This window comes from Pantherophis guttatus, chromosome 2 (genome assembly GCF_059756535.1).
Source record: "Pantherophis guttatus breed Tessera chromosome 2, ASM5975653v1, whole genome shotgun sequence".
Classification (NCBI taxonomy): domain Eukaryota; kingdom Metazoa; phylum Chordata; class Lepidosauria; order Squamata; family Colubridae; genus Pantherophis; species Pantherophis guttatus.
Window position 1 is genome coordinate 71,865,329 of NC_142064.1, and position 14,964 is coordinate 71,880,292.

Genomic DNA, 14,964 nt, shown 5'->3' on the forward strand with positions numbered 1-14,964 from the left:
TATCACAGAGAGCTTTTTTTGTAGGGTATACTTGGACCTTTGCTCTAACTACATAGTTTATGAAAAAAATCAAGAATACAAAAGAAAAAACTTTTTTCCCTCACCCCTGCATGTGTTTTCAGTATGACCTTAAACTAGAGGTTAGACTACCTATAACAGAAACTAAAGACTGATCATCTGTTTACAAACTGTTTACCTGATTAAGCCTTAAATCTAGCCCAAGGGTGTCAAACTCAAGGCCCGCGGGGCAGATCCAGCCTGCGGGGTGCTTATATCTGGCCTGCAGGGCTGCCCTGAAAACAGCAAAGGACCAGTCCAGGATGCCTCTGCCAGTGAAAACAGAGCTCCTGGCCCCATTTTCAGTGGCAGAGGGCTGCAGGAGGCTGTGGTGGCCAAAAACCCATCCTGGCCATGCCTACCCTGGCCCCCCAAGGTCAAACACAATCCTGATGCGGCCCTCAATGAAATCCAGTATGACACCCCTGATCTAGCCCTTCTGTGGCAACTTGCACTCATCAACAAAAGAACCATAGACTAAAATTTAATAATTTATTTATGACACAGACTTTAACAACTCCTGATTCCAGTTGATTCCAGGGACTTTAAATAACAACAACAACAACAACAAAAACATACATTTTAAGAAGAAACTTGGTTGATACCTAGGATGCTGGCAGCAATCCGTATCAATCAATCAGTGCCAGTCAATGATATTTGTGATACATGTTTAAATGTTCAGTTGACTGAGTTTCATGTGTAATGAATAAAAGATGATGATGATGATGATGATGCTGAGAAACAGATGATACATAGCATAAAATGAATCCACATAAAAAATTTAAAAGGGCTCAACCACTACCCTGCTCTAGGGTTTAGAAGAATAGCTGCATTTTCAGTGTATTTTGGAACATAAGCAGGATGTGAGCCATATAGATCTGTAGGGCAATGCTGTTCCAGAGTGCAGGCACTGTGACAGACAAGGCATCCCTCCAAGGCTCCATTAGGTGACATTGCTTAATTGAGAGAATCCAAAGTGTTCCCACTCTGGCGAATCTTACCAGACAGAGAAAAACATAGGTAGTTCGCCAGGTAACCAGACCCTATATGAAACTCTAAACTCTTTACCTATATCTTTTACAGGTAATAAGCAGCACCTTGGATTGCACCTGGAAGCCAATATTACTCATGGAGCAATGGTGTCAGTCGACATACTGTGGCATGCTCATTACTGCCTGCCTCAGTGCATTCTGGACCAACCATAGCCTTAGGGTTAGATGGTAGAAGAAAATAATACTCATATGGTACATCTGATGAGTTCTTATTATTATTAGGGCTAGATAAGGCCAAAAAAGTTAATAAGAAACAAGCCAAATGTACTTAATTGTACAAGTCATGGTTTGTTATTTTGTTTCCTTCTAAAAATCCTAGTTTTGAACAATTAACACAACATTTGTTACTTGATCAGGCTTTGAATTAATTAATTCTGTTTTTTATGAAGAAAAAAATTACTAACATCCATCTAAGTAGCTTGCTACCTGCAATGCTATACAAGTTTATAAAATTGATTTTTTAAATTTTTTGGATATATGGATGAACTAATATTCTGGTTTATAAAATGGTTTCTCGGATCTCTTAAACAGTTTAAAAATTATTAAATCCCAGAAAGGCAACCATATTGGTCTGTTGCAACAAAGTCATCCTCCTAGAGTATGTAAAGCCTGATTACTGCAAAAAATGAGGAGAATGTATAATGTGCATTAAATATATATGTACAATTATAATAGAAATAAAATGTTTGGAAAGCAGCGGCAAAGGGTCGAACACATACTCCACTATAGTAACAAATTAAAAAGGAAATGGTGAAATGGAATATTGGAGGGAAAATTTTAGAAATTTGTAGGGAGTAAAATTAAAATGTATGATGTTACTTTAATGCAGTGGTAAAAAGAACTTGTGTGGTGATGAGTAAGGTGACCAGATTTTAACATTGGTAAAGAGGGACATTGTGGGCATGGCTTATTTTGTGGGCGTGGCTAGCTGGTCATGTGACTGGGTGGGCGTGGCTAGCTGGTCATGTGACCGGGTGGCCATGGCTATGTGTATAGGGTAAGGTGAACAGATTTTAACATTGGTAAGAAGGACACCATTGTGGGCGTGACTTATTGTGTGGGCGTGGCTTGGAGGCCATGTGACTGGGTGGGCGTGGCTAGCTGGTCATGTGACCGAGTGGCCATGGCTATGTGTATAGGGACTACTCAGAGGGCTGAAAAGTCATTTCTGACAGGTCCTCACACTTTTGACTGGTCCTCACACTTATGACCATCCTCACATTTATGCCCGTGCAGTATTCTTAACAACCATGTCACTCATTTCACAACTGCTTCTCTTCACCATGGTGACAAGATAGGGCAAAAACGTAAAATGTGAGGACAGTCGTAAGTTCGAGGACTGGTCAAAAGTGTGAGGACCAGTCAAAAATAACTTTTTCAGCCCTCTGAGTAGTCCATATGCACAAAAGGACTAACCAGAGGGCTGAAAAAATCATTTCTGACAGGTCCTCGCACTTTTGACTGGTCCTCACACTTATGACCATCCTCACATTTATGCCCGTGCAGCATTCTTAACAACCATGTCACTCATTTCACAACTGCTTCTCTTCACCATGATGACAAGATAGGGCAAAAAACATAAAATGTGAGGACAGTCGTAAATTTGAGGACTGGACAAAAGTGCGAGGATCAATCAAAAATAACTTTTTCAGCCCTCTGAGTAGTCCATATGCACAAAAGGATACAGCAATAGAGAGGGATGAAGGAAGGGAAGGGAAATTAGAGTAGGAGTGAGGGTAAGAGGGGGAGGAAGAGAGGAGAAGGAGAAAGGAAGAGGAAGTAGGGAGGAGAAGAAGAGGGGGGGAAGAGAAAGTAAGAAGGAAAGAAAAGAGAGAGGTGGTAGGTTTGAGGAGAAAGATTGCTGTACAATAAAAAAGATGAAAGGGAAGAAAGCCAACCCCAAACAAATATAAAGATATTAAGATAAAGAATGAATGGTTAAACTTTAAAGAATAAAAGAGAACAAATATGAATAAATAGCAGTAATTAGAAACACACATACAAACATACAATTTATTTTCTTTGAACAGAGTATTTGGCCGGTTCACAAATTTAAACAGTGTTTAGTCACTTCAATTAAATTTACAATTTCTATATTTCCTTTTTGCCATATTTATTCCTCATCTATTTTTTTTAAAAAACCAATATTACCCTTCATCCTCATCTCTAATCTTAATCAAATTCAATTTTTCCCTTCTATTCTATATTATACCCCTTTCCATTGTCATCTATTTTTATATCCATCCTCACATTGTTTAATTATGTAATTATGTAATACAGTTGTTTAATACAAATTCAACATTTTAATATAAATCAATTAGTTATAAAACTATCTTTTTTGTATATTAATCAATATGAACATGAATATTCCAATTATTTCCATGCAATCCAATTTCTTACAAATCAATTAATTATATTTACCAATAATAATAAACCAAATAATTTCCCCCATATATTCCTCTGAACCACAACTTAAACATTTCTGCTTTCAACACAATATACAATTAATAGTATCTCAATTCAATTATTACAATTCCCTAGTTAAATACAGCTTTTTTTTCTTTTGTGTTTTAAAATCTTGAACTCTCCTCCTAAATTTCCCATTGTTTGCAGTTTTTCACCTACCTTTTTTGGGGAGGAAAAATAAAAATAAAAATAAATCTCTCTCTGCCTCATTTTGTCACGTTCCACCAAAGATCCTGGTTTCGGTTTCGTTTCTGCAGCTTAGCTAGGGGAAAAAAAAACTGCTTCAGGAACTCTTTACACTGATTGCCTGTAGGGCGGCCCTTTGAAGCCCCGGGCAAGAGTTTAAACAGTTTTTTTTTCTTCTAGCCATCAGCTGGGGCTCAAGAGGCAGCGGGACTGAGGAGGCAGAATGAAAAATCGGGACTTTTTTGAAACGCCGCGGGACGCGGGACAAATTGCTAAAAAGCGGGACTGTCCCGCCAAAAGCGGGACGTCTGGTCACCTTAGTGATGAGCTATGTTAGTTGGTGGGGACTTAAATATGTGTACACTTTTGTATGCAGATAACGCTATATTAAGGGTGAGAACTATCTTCAGTAGACATTACATCATACAATTTACCTAACAAGGAGTATGAACCTAAAATTAGTATATGAAAAACAAAGGTTGTTGTGCTCAACAGGAAGAATGTGGTAAACAGTAGTAATTTATATATAAATTGTTGTGTACATCTTGGTCAGATGTTTCCTAAAGATGGGGAAATGAGTGAGAAATTTTAAGACATGCAAATGCTGGTTGGAAGGTAATGAAAAGTATATGGTCTGTTGAGAGAAACAAATATTTGTAAGAAAAAGGAAAATGATAACTGCATTAGTGTTCTTCAGCCAACTTTGTTAAATGAAAGTGAGAGTTGATCATGTCAATTAGTTGTATTGGTTATTCAACTTAAAAATAAGTTGAATGCACTGAAAAATAATTTAAGAATAAGGCCAAACAAGAGGAGTTGGGTGAAGAATGGATGATGAATGAATACAAGCTAAGTGCAAAACTAAATTATCACAATGAAATACTGTATGTACATTGAGGTAGATTGTTCATATAGGAAAAAAAAAATCAAACTGCAAAAAACAACAAGGTAAAGGAAGTGTGAACAGATTTGAGAGGAAGAGAAGACCAAAAAGTTGATGAGATCTTTAAAAATAGAGGGGTAACAAGTTTGAAACACAAAAGACAATATTTGAAGCGGTTTATGGACATGGTAGAAATGAAGATAAAAAGGTATGAAGAGGTATTGTGAATCACTATGAATAACCATGTTGCTATAACTATGTTTAGCTGTTTTTTCCTTATTTTTATACTTCATGCCTTTAATATTTTGACTATTTCTGACTGCTTTCCTGAATTTAATATAATAGAAGTAATCTTCGACTTATGGCCACAGTTCAGCCCAAACTTTCTGTTGCTGAGTGAGAGATTTGTTCAGTGAGTTTTGCCCCATTTTATGACCTTTCTTGCCATAGTTGTTAAGCGAATGCCTGCAGTTGTAAAGTTAGTAACATGGTTATTAAGTGAATCTGGCTTCCCCATTAACTTTGCTTGTCAAAAGATTACAAAAGGTGATCACATGACCCTGGGACACTTCAGTTGTCATAAATATGAGTCAATTGCCCAGTGGCTGAATTTTGATCATGTGACCATGAGGATGTGGCAATGGTCGTAAGTGTGAAAAATAGTCATATGTCACTTTTAGTGCTGTTGTAATTTTGAACTGTTGTAAATCAAGGACTACCTGTATAGTTTATCTTGAATAATAGCATGATGGGAATATATGTACTCAAAGATCAGCACATTTATTCCGATTTAAGTATTTTGTGATATATAATAACTAAATTTCTTTAAGGTTCTTTTGATTTTTAAAAAATTGCTGGCTTTTCTTCCACCAAGTTAAAGGAGTAGTATTTATCTCAAACAATAAAATATGCATACTGTACGTGCACATGCACACTCATAGATACACTATAATACAGCAGGAAAGAGATCTGAATATTGGATTTGACAGCCAAGTCAGATCTCCCTGTTTAGAACAATGTATCTTTGATTATCCATGCAAGAGATAGGCAAGAATGATAGCCATAATATTCTGCTTGTGAACTTAAAATTGATTGTATAGTCAGCAAATATTGGAAGCAGAGTGCAAGACTACTTGGATTTATGACCCAATCCAGAAAGGTAATTCTTATTATAGGAAGATGAAGAATGCAGTTAAATATATCACAACTATATCACACTGGGTTTATTTATAAATATATACAGTAAAAAATTCTCTTTTTCCTTAAAATCTTTCCAGGTGTTGCTGCATTGGACTCCAGTGTTTCTGGAAAGATTGGCCTGCGAGCAGTTGTGTACTACTTCTTCACTACTGCCTTAGCTGTAATTTTAGGTAATAAGTCGTTCAACCCTTGAATAATTAAATCCTTACATTTGAAATGTAGTGGGGCATTTTTAATAAGTTAGCAAACTAGCAATAAATAGTCAATTTTTATCTAACTTCGATTTACAGAGAAGAACAAACTTGGATATTATCCATCTTAGAGTGTCATGATAAACAGTAAGAGATTGCACCTCTTGTCCAGGTTATAGTCTCCGTGTGCCATTTCACGAGGATACAGGTTTCTCTTTACTATCAAAATTAATATTTAACCATGTGATTGACTATCTAGTTTGGAAGGAATAACTCCTAGTTTTGCTTCCTGAAAGAGATTTTATCAAGTTGTAGTGGTACAGAAATGAGACAGTTAGTCGAATGATTAAGTAAGTTGTACATAAATCACAGCAGAATTGGGGTGCTTCTAAATGGAAGGCTTCTAATCAATCCTCTTTCTGATTAAAAAGAAGAAGCAAAGGTGTGGAAAGTTATGAGGATTACTAATTGAAATACCTTACAGTTAAGCTTGCTATAGGTTCTGTGAAAAAAGCAGCATAGTTGCACAATAAAGCTTAGCAGAAACCAACATGGCTATTTTCTAATGGGTTTACCATCATCAGAGGGGAAACCATAATTCCAAAGCTGTATTCCAAGGTCATTGGAAATATTAAGGATAGCTGAAACCCTCCCCCCCCCCGTTTGCTGTAAATAACCACAGGGTTTAGCAAAATAACTTAGGTTTGTCTTCAGCTCTGATTTAGTAGTGTTCCTATACTCTAAGATAAAGCATTGATTATATGTCAGAAAATAATAAACTACATGTTTGGAACAACCAAGGCCTGAATTTAGGGCAAGCATAATTCTCATCTTTCATTTATATAGCTGCGCTGCTATCTTTTAAAAAAATGTTTTCTGCAAGTTTTCAACTTGTTCAGGCTGTGTTCTCTCTGCCCTTCCCCTTCAACCTCCCCCCTCCAATTATAGGGATTGTATTGGTTGTGACTATCAAACCAGGAGTATCTCAGAAAGCTGATGAAATTGACAGGATGGGTAGCACTCCGGAAGTGTCTACAGTGGATGCCATGTTAGACTTAATTAGGTGAGTCATTAAAACAATGGATTACATTCACAATTTAAAAACTTTAATAAGGCAACACCGTCTCCTAAATATTCTCCTGAGAGATGAGGACCCTATTGAATTGTGCTGAGGTATGGATAAATAGGGAGAATATCTGAGTAATTGATAGTACCTTTGAGAAATTTTCAAGAGTGACCTTTCCCATTCCAGAATATATAGTCCATTTTGCTATTTTCCTTTATCCCCTATGTTTTCAGAAAGTTGCTTGATAATGTTTCTTCATAAAAGAAAATAAATCAGGCAAATCAGCTTCCACTTTTCAGTTTTACTCTGAATTCATTCCTCATTTATTTATTAAAAATGCATAATAAAATACTTTCTCCCAATTTAAGCCACAGTTTTAAAAAAAGAATAACATCTGCTATACAACTGTAGAAAAAATGCAGGGCTGTTCAGGTTCAGAAGGCAATATATTTCTGCTTTCTTCATGTCTGCTTTTTTTCTTTTATTTCATGGAATGATTCCTTCCTTACTTGCTGGAATTTGCTTTTTGTGTAACACAAAGAACAAAGTGCTGTAAACTGAAATTTTAGGGAAAAACAATATATTTGAGAAAAAGAAAGTACAGGACCCAGATAGTTTAAGGGTTCATATCTTGAACAGTTAAATAACTAAGCCAAGTCAAAGATTTGAAGTAAGAGAAAAAGACTTATTACATCATGGTTCTTGAATATGTTTTCAACAATTACATGTTTATCTCTTTTAACCCTTTTACAGAAATATGTTCCCAGAAAATCTTGTTCAGGCCTGCTTCCAACAGGTAAATTCTATTTTTGTAATCATTAGCAGAAGTTCTGTGAAATTTTGGCATCTTCTTATGTAATGGTTGGACTGTTTATTATTACCTATTATTTTAGATCCTGGTCCAGAAGAAATAACTTTATTTTTACACATGTAGACTTTGTGTACAAAAATCAAATGAAAGTATGTAATGTTGAAATATGAAATTTTGTAATTAAGAATCCATTTCCTTTTCCAATAATCACTGTTGAGGAGATAATGCAAATCACTAGTTGGCAGTCAATAAACATCCATATGATTTCTTCTGGACTCTGTACCTTTTGTATCTTAAAAACAAATCCCACCACCTTTAACTTTTCTTTCTTAATATTAGAAAATGTATCTCAATCAAATCCTTAGTTTTAAGCAAGAACCAATCATCAATTGATAGTTACACAGATACTCATAATTATCCATTTCTTAAGGATCCCTATCTGCCCAGATTCTTAAGTTTTTGATGTGTAACAAGCTCTGTATAAAAAAATAAGAGAAAAAGGAATAGCAAAAAATAAAACAGATATGGTACTGATAGTGTCTTAGAAGCAATAGTAGTACATGTAAACCCTTGCCTATTAACGAAGTTTTAAAAGAGCTTTAAAAATAAACATTTCCTTCATCATTCTCCACTGACACAACTCATGTATTCTTACCTTCCAGTATAAGACCAAACGTGAAGAAATAAAAATCACAAGCACAGATAAAAATGGAACCTTTCCTACAGATGAACCAATCACAGCTATAATGCCAACTGAGACCTCGCAGGTAAAGAGAAGGCAACTGTGTCATTCTGTTGTGGCACAACAGAAAGATTCCGGTATCCTTAATTGCTATAAGTCTTTAAGATATTATTAGGTGATTCCTATGATATGGCTGCTAATGTGTATTATATAGCATTCACATTACTGAAATAATGTAGAAATAATTTGTATAGTGAAATTCAGGTTGTTAAAATAATGGCTAATAACATGAAGTTGAAGACAGGAGTGTCTGTAGAGGAGGGGACAATATCTGCCTGATGATGGGCCCAGTGTCATGATCAAAGCTCCACCCCCTTTTAATGGGCTGCCCATTTAATGGGTAGCAAAGCTAACTCCTTTAAGATCAAGCTACAGATGCCCTATGACACTATATAGTCAAAAAAATTGAGTACAAACAAACCCATAGCAAGGTTAAGCTGCTCCCAGACAAGAGTTTAATTGTTTAATCTTCATCTTTGCAAAATATGTTATTGCTTGTTGAGCATTTCCGTCTTCCCTTCTCAACCTACAGAACAAAACTAAAGAATACAAAATAGTGGGCATGTATTCGGATGGTATTAATGTGCTTGGATTGATAGTCTTTTGTCTTGTCTTCGGAATCGTTATTGGGAAAATGGGAGAAAAAGGACAAGTGCTGGTGGATTTTTTCAATGCCCTGAACGATGCCACAATGTATATAGTTCAGATAATTATGTGGTAAGTGAGAGAGTATTTTTTCATTAATTTTTTTTACTACTTGGTTGCACATTTGATCCAAGAGCAGGGAAAGGCTTCAGAAAGTCTGCCACCCTTTGAGAAGATATGGCTGCTTTGCTCATGCATTTTGCAAACCTCACCTTTGAATGCTTTGCATTTGGTAGCTACATATGGGACATATGTACATATGTGTATCTAAATAATTTAAAATATACATAAGGATCCAGTTCAACTAATAATAAAAAAAAAAGTATCTACCTGGAAGTTTGAATGGTTTGATCAAACAAAATATCATTTTGAGAAATTGCTTCTCATGCTAAGTTGAATTAATTAACTTGGTCGCCAAATAATTAGAATTTCAGTAAAATTTATGTTCCAAATTATAAATTAAATGCAGATTTGATCATGCTTAGAATAGATGCATGGAAATTAATGAGATAAATTACTCATCAGTAGCCATAGTTGAATGATTTCCATAGATACATCAAATTTGGATTTAAGATGGGTTCATTTGTTTTTTTAAGATATCTTTTTGTGGAAAATGGCACCATTCTTGTTCAATAAGTTGAAATTGAATAAATTCAAACAAAATAATTCACAATCAGAATCAATCAATCATTTTGATAGCTTCTGAAATATTGGTTGTGGATTACTCTATAAGATTATTTTTATTTAGTTATAATGTTTTAATGGTAATACTGTCTTTTTAAATGAATGATTAAATAGATTTATATTAGGAATGCCAAAATTGTACAATTGGTTCTACCCAAAGGATTGGTATAATCAATATCTTTTTGGCAAACTTCCAATAATCCTACTAATCTTTTGGATTTCTTAGAAATATTGCTTTTTGTTCCTCAAAGTTTCCATTCAAATGGCCAGAAGAAAGCTGTCACCAATTATCTTACTTTGTGGTATGGATCTTTTGGGGAAAATGTGCTTACTTCAGCTAAACAATCTACAAAAACACTATTCAGATATCCAGATCTGTCCATTTAGTTTTTCCATCCTTTCCAATAGATGTAAGAAAAGTTAGATAAATATCCTGTCTGTGAAATAATACTGCATTCCTCTCCCCTGTGTATTCTTGTTATATAGAAAGAATTGCAAATAAAGAGTTGCAAATTATCTTGGCATAAATTGTAATGTTTCTTTGTACATTCTAGGTATATGCCTCTAGGTATTTTGTTTTTGATTGCTGGAAAGATAATAGAAGTTGAAGACTGGGAGATTTTTCGCAAATTAGGTCTTTATATGGCCACTGTGTTGAGTGGGTACGTTATTCCTCTAATTAATAAAATGTATTTATTTTCTTTTGAATTTGAATTGATAAATCAGGTTTTTCTATAGTTAGGGGAACTTTCATTGTATTGATATTCATTGTGTTTCAGATACATTGAAAATATACTGAATTAAGAATATAATATTTTAAATTCAATTGTTAGTTCTCAGGCAATATATTAAAAAAACAGATTGCCTCAGATATGAAAGATAAGAGAAAGCACTTGAATCTGAGTATTGGTGGACTATTGTGAACTATTCTTAGGCTGCATATTCATGGTCTGAAATCCTTATTAGATTCATGTAAAATAGAATATTATTTGGGTGCATTGCACAAGTGGGGAAGAAATGTTGGGAGAATAGAGGATTTCCTAATGCATGATATTTGCAAATACCTACAAATGTGTTTCAAGAAATTTGCTTAAAGAAGAGACGGAAAGATTGCTTCATTCTTTCTTCTCTGTTCCACATTGCCACTTTTCAGTTATTTTCATAGAACACAAAAGACATCCAGATTGATTTACATGCATTTAATGATTAATTAATGACTAATTGAAAGTTTTTATTAGTATTTAAAAACATTCTACCTTATGTTATCGAATACAAAAGGGCTAATTTGTGGTCTAGCCTAAACAGCTTTATAGATTTTAAGAAAATCTGCTTCTCTTACTGTTGATAAATTTTGAAACCCATCTACATCTGTTCACTACGATTCTAATGTTAAATATTCCTGTAGTTAATGTATGTTTCCTATTTCAGACTTGCAATCCATTCTGTGGTAATTCTACCACTAATATATTTAATCATAGTGCGGAAGAATCCATACCAGTTTGCCATAGGTATGGCTCAAGCACTATTGACCGCACTCATGATTTCTTCCAGGTAAGGATAACAGTTTTTTTCCTATGCTTACATTTGGGTAATACAGTATAAATGAATTTACACATGGATTTATTTCAGACATTCATTTAATATCTACGGGACCGCCTCCTGCCACCAATTGCCTCCCACCAGCCAGTTCGCTCCCACAGAGAGGGCCTCCTCAGGGTGCCGTCGGCCAGGCAATGTCGGCTGGCGACCCCCAGGGGGAGAGCCTTCTCTGTGGTAGCACCCACCCTCTGGAACAATCTGCCCCCAGAGATACGAGTGATCCCAGACCTCCGGACTTTTCGTCGGGCTCTCAAAACCTATTTTTTTCAGTTAGCCGGGCTGTCCTGATTTTATGATTGGTTTTAAATAATTTTGATATGGTTTTAATTGGAATGTTTTAAATTAATGGGCCAAATTTATTTAATTATTTTAAATTTATTTTAACTTTTGTATATAAAATGTTTTATTTTTTGGCTGTTCACCAAAAGGAGAAGGGCGGTATAGAAATTTGAATAAAGATAAAGATAAAGAATATTAATTTAGACTTTATCACATACATGCTGTATTTTTTATTGATGTTAGTTTTGTCTTAATCTGACTGTGAAATTAATAAATGCGCACATTGGCTTCTTACTGACTATTTCTTCTTAATGTCTTTATCTTTCCCCTTGATTTTGTGGGATCTAGTTCAGCCACCTTACCAGTAACTTTTCGCTGTGCAGAAGAAAAAAATCATGTTGACAAGAGAATTACTCGATTTGTTTTACCAGTTGGAGCAACTATCAACATGGATGGAACAGCACTGTATGAAGCAGTAGCTGCTGTTTTTATTGCACAGCTTAATGACTTAGAGCTAGACATTGGCCAAATAGTGACCATAAGGTAAGGATTATGCTGTATCACATATTTTATTTTATTATTTTCACAGTAACCATTACCTTTTTTCATCATCTATAATATTTAGAATCAGAGAATCTTAATGTTGCAAGGGACCTTGAAGGTCATCTAGCTTCCTGAGATGAATTTCCTGTAAAATTATGCTTTGCTGCAATACACTCTCATAAAAACAAGACCTCTGGTCACAATTAAATTGTGGCATGGATTATATTTCAACACTTAACAGTAAAACTCAACTTTGTGCTCAGTGGATTGCCTTAGCACTGAAACCGATTAGCTGTATTCATTACTAATTTACACATTGTGTTGCTAAATTCAGAGTATCACTGAATTTAACTGTATTACTCAACTAAGATCATCATATTTGGACACCATATTGCCTTTTATAACTAATTTCAAATATATTATGTTACAAATTGCTTGACTTGATAGACAACAGAAATAGAAGGAAGATGCAGAAAAGAGGTTTGTAGCTTCTTGACAGAGTTATAGATTGTTGGTTTTTCAAGTTGGGACATATTCTCTTCTCTGAATACCGTATTCTGTCAAGCAAGTTGGCTCAGCTGGCAGTAGTTAGCAGTGTAACACATCTTCAATGTCAAAATATTTTTATGAAAGAGTAATAATGAGTCTTATTCCATGTCTGGAGAAGCTAGTAAGAAAAGGATCTCAAGATGGGGAGCTCTTAAACAAGGAAATAATAACAAACAATTTGTAAGCCATTCCTTTGAGCAGTTGTCCAGTTAACACTGTTTATTCCTGCAGCCTTCCTATTTCTCAACATTCTTGTATCGCTTACGGCTTCCTTTCCACCACCTAGTATTTACAGCATTCATTTTAATATTACCATCCCACTGCCCCATAAACATCTCTAAAACATTCCTTCCACCATTTCCTACTTCAATTTCATCCAATTATTTCATTACTTTTATTTTTTTTTATTCCATTCATGTTGTTCAGAAGCACCTTGTTTTGCCCTTTTCATTGTCTTTTGATTACAAAGAAATATGAATCAGTGATGTGGTAACAGCTGTAAAACAAGGCAAATGCAGTTTCAGGCGCCATCAACAGAGTTTACAAATACCATTTTATGTTCTGTTGGTCAGACCCCACCTCAGTTATTTTGTCTTTTTGATTTGGGATGCAGTGTGACAGCCACAGCTGCCAGCATTGGAGCAGCAGGGGTACCACAGGCGGGCCTTGTTACCATGGTGATTGTACTGAGTGCAGTGGGACTGCCAGCTGAAGATGTTACCCTCATTATTGCCGTGGACTGGCTTCTGTAAGTTCCTACACTTCTTATGCATCTCTTTACATGAAAAATATCAATGAACCCATTGCATTGTGTAATCAGTATACTTCTAATGAGTGTTTTCTGCTGGCACCAGTTAAGATATTTCACAACTTCATTAACATTTAGTTGACACTGTGTTGCAGTATTAATAAGTATTGGACTGAGTATTCATTTTAACGCTCCAGAATATTCAATAATATTCCCTTTTTTTCTTTTGCATGAACTTTTTCATTATTTGTAGCTAAAATTAACACCATCTGAAATATCATTATAAACTTGTAATCACATCTGATGCATTTTTCAGAAGACATATTCTTTCAGCAGGAAGAAAATGACATGATAATTATATACAGAAGGAATGAAATACCAAGCAATTCATTACTTTAGAAGATTTTCACATTGTTTCACTTATTACCTTAACTCTATAATCTTTCACCTTGTAAAAAGTAACTCAGAGTGCAGGGTTCAATATCCCTGAATTTATATTAAGTGCTTAGCATACCTTTGCCAAGTGGAAGCACCTTTTTTTAAAAAAGGCCCTGCCAATCTGCTGAAGATGTGTCTGGAGAATAGGAAATCAACACTCCAACACTTAAGACAGTCATTAGATTTCCTGATTTAATGTTTTTCTTTTTCCAAAGGCCAAAAACTCTTTCATGCAGAAGAAGTAGTATTGCATTTACTAGAATTTGAATTTATAGCAGTGGTGACTGACATTTCCCTTAGGTTGGTCAAAAGTTATGACCAAAGTACTGTATAAGAAAGTCAGTGCTTATAAGAAGGCTCTGCCACACAGTTACCCTATTTTATTCACAAAATATGATGAAAATTCCAGAGGATATTGTCTCCTACCTGTAGTCCTCCCAGTTCAGGGGTGAAATGCTCCCAGTTTGGACTGGCTCTCCCGAGCCGGTAGCGATGGCAGCAGGTAGTTCGGAGAACCGGTAGCAAAAATCCCTGTGCCCCCCGCCCCAGGCCCAGCTGAGCTGCACAATCATCAGAGGCTTTTTTTTTTTTGTTTACTTTTAAAAGCATTTTTTCTACAACCTCCCCGGCTGAAAAAATGCTTTTAAAAGTAAAAAAAAAAGCCTCTGTTGATTGCGCGGCTCAGCTGGGATTGTCAGAGGCTTTTAAAAGCATTTTTTTCTGCAACCTCTTCAGCCAAAGAGGTTGTAGAAAAATGCTTTTAAAAGTAAAAAAAAAAAAGTTGGCCACGCCTACCCAGTCACATTACCCCCCCACACACACCAA

The 14,964-nt window shown here is 35.3% G+C and overlaps 1 protein-coding gene across 1 annotated transcript in view; it reads left to right on the plus strand.

Annotated features, from left to right (window-relative positions):
- Positions 1-14,964, plus strand: part of SLC1A1 (solute carrier family 1 member 1) — a 45,470-nt gene that overhangs the window by 27,503 nt on the left and 3,003 nt on the right. Inside the window, exons 3-11 of the mRNA XM_034410334.3 lie at positions 5,922-6,014; positions 6,984-7,098; positions 7,855-7,897; positions 8,575-8,679; positions 9,187-9,371; positions 10,538-10,645; positions 11,412-11,534; positions 12,210-12,404; positions 13,567-13,701. Of these exons, the coding sequence (XP_034266225.1) occupies positions 5,922-6,014; positions 6,984-7,098; positions 7,855-7,897; positions 8,575-8,679; positions 9,187-9,371; positions 10,538-10,645; positions 11,412-11,534; positions 12,210-12,404; positions 13,567-13,701 (1,102 nt within the window). The remainder of the gene's footprint in view (positions 1-5,921; positions 6,015-6,983; positions 7,099-7,854; positions 7,898-8,574; positions 8,680-9,186; positions 9,372-10,537; positions 10,646-11,411; positions 11,535-12,209; positions 12,405-13,566; positions 13,702-14,964) is intronic.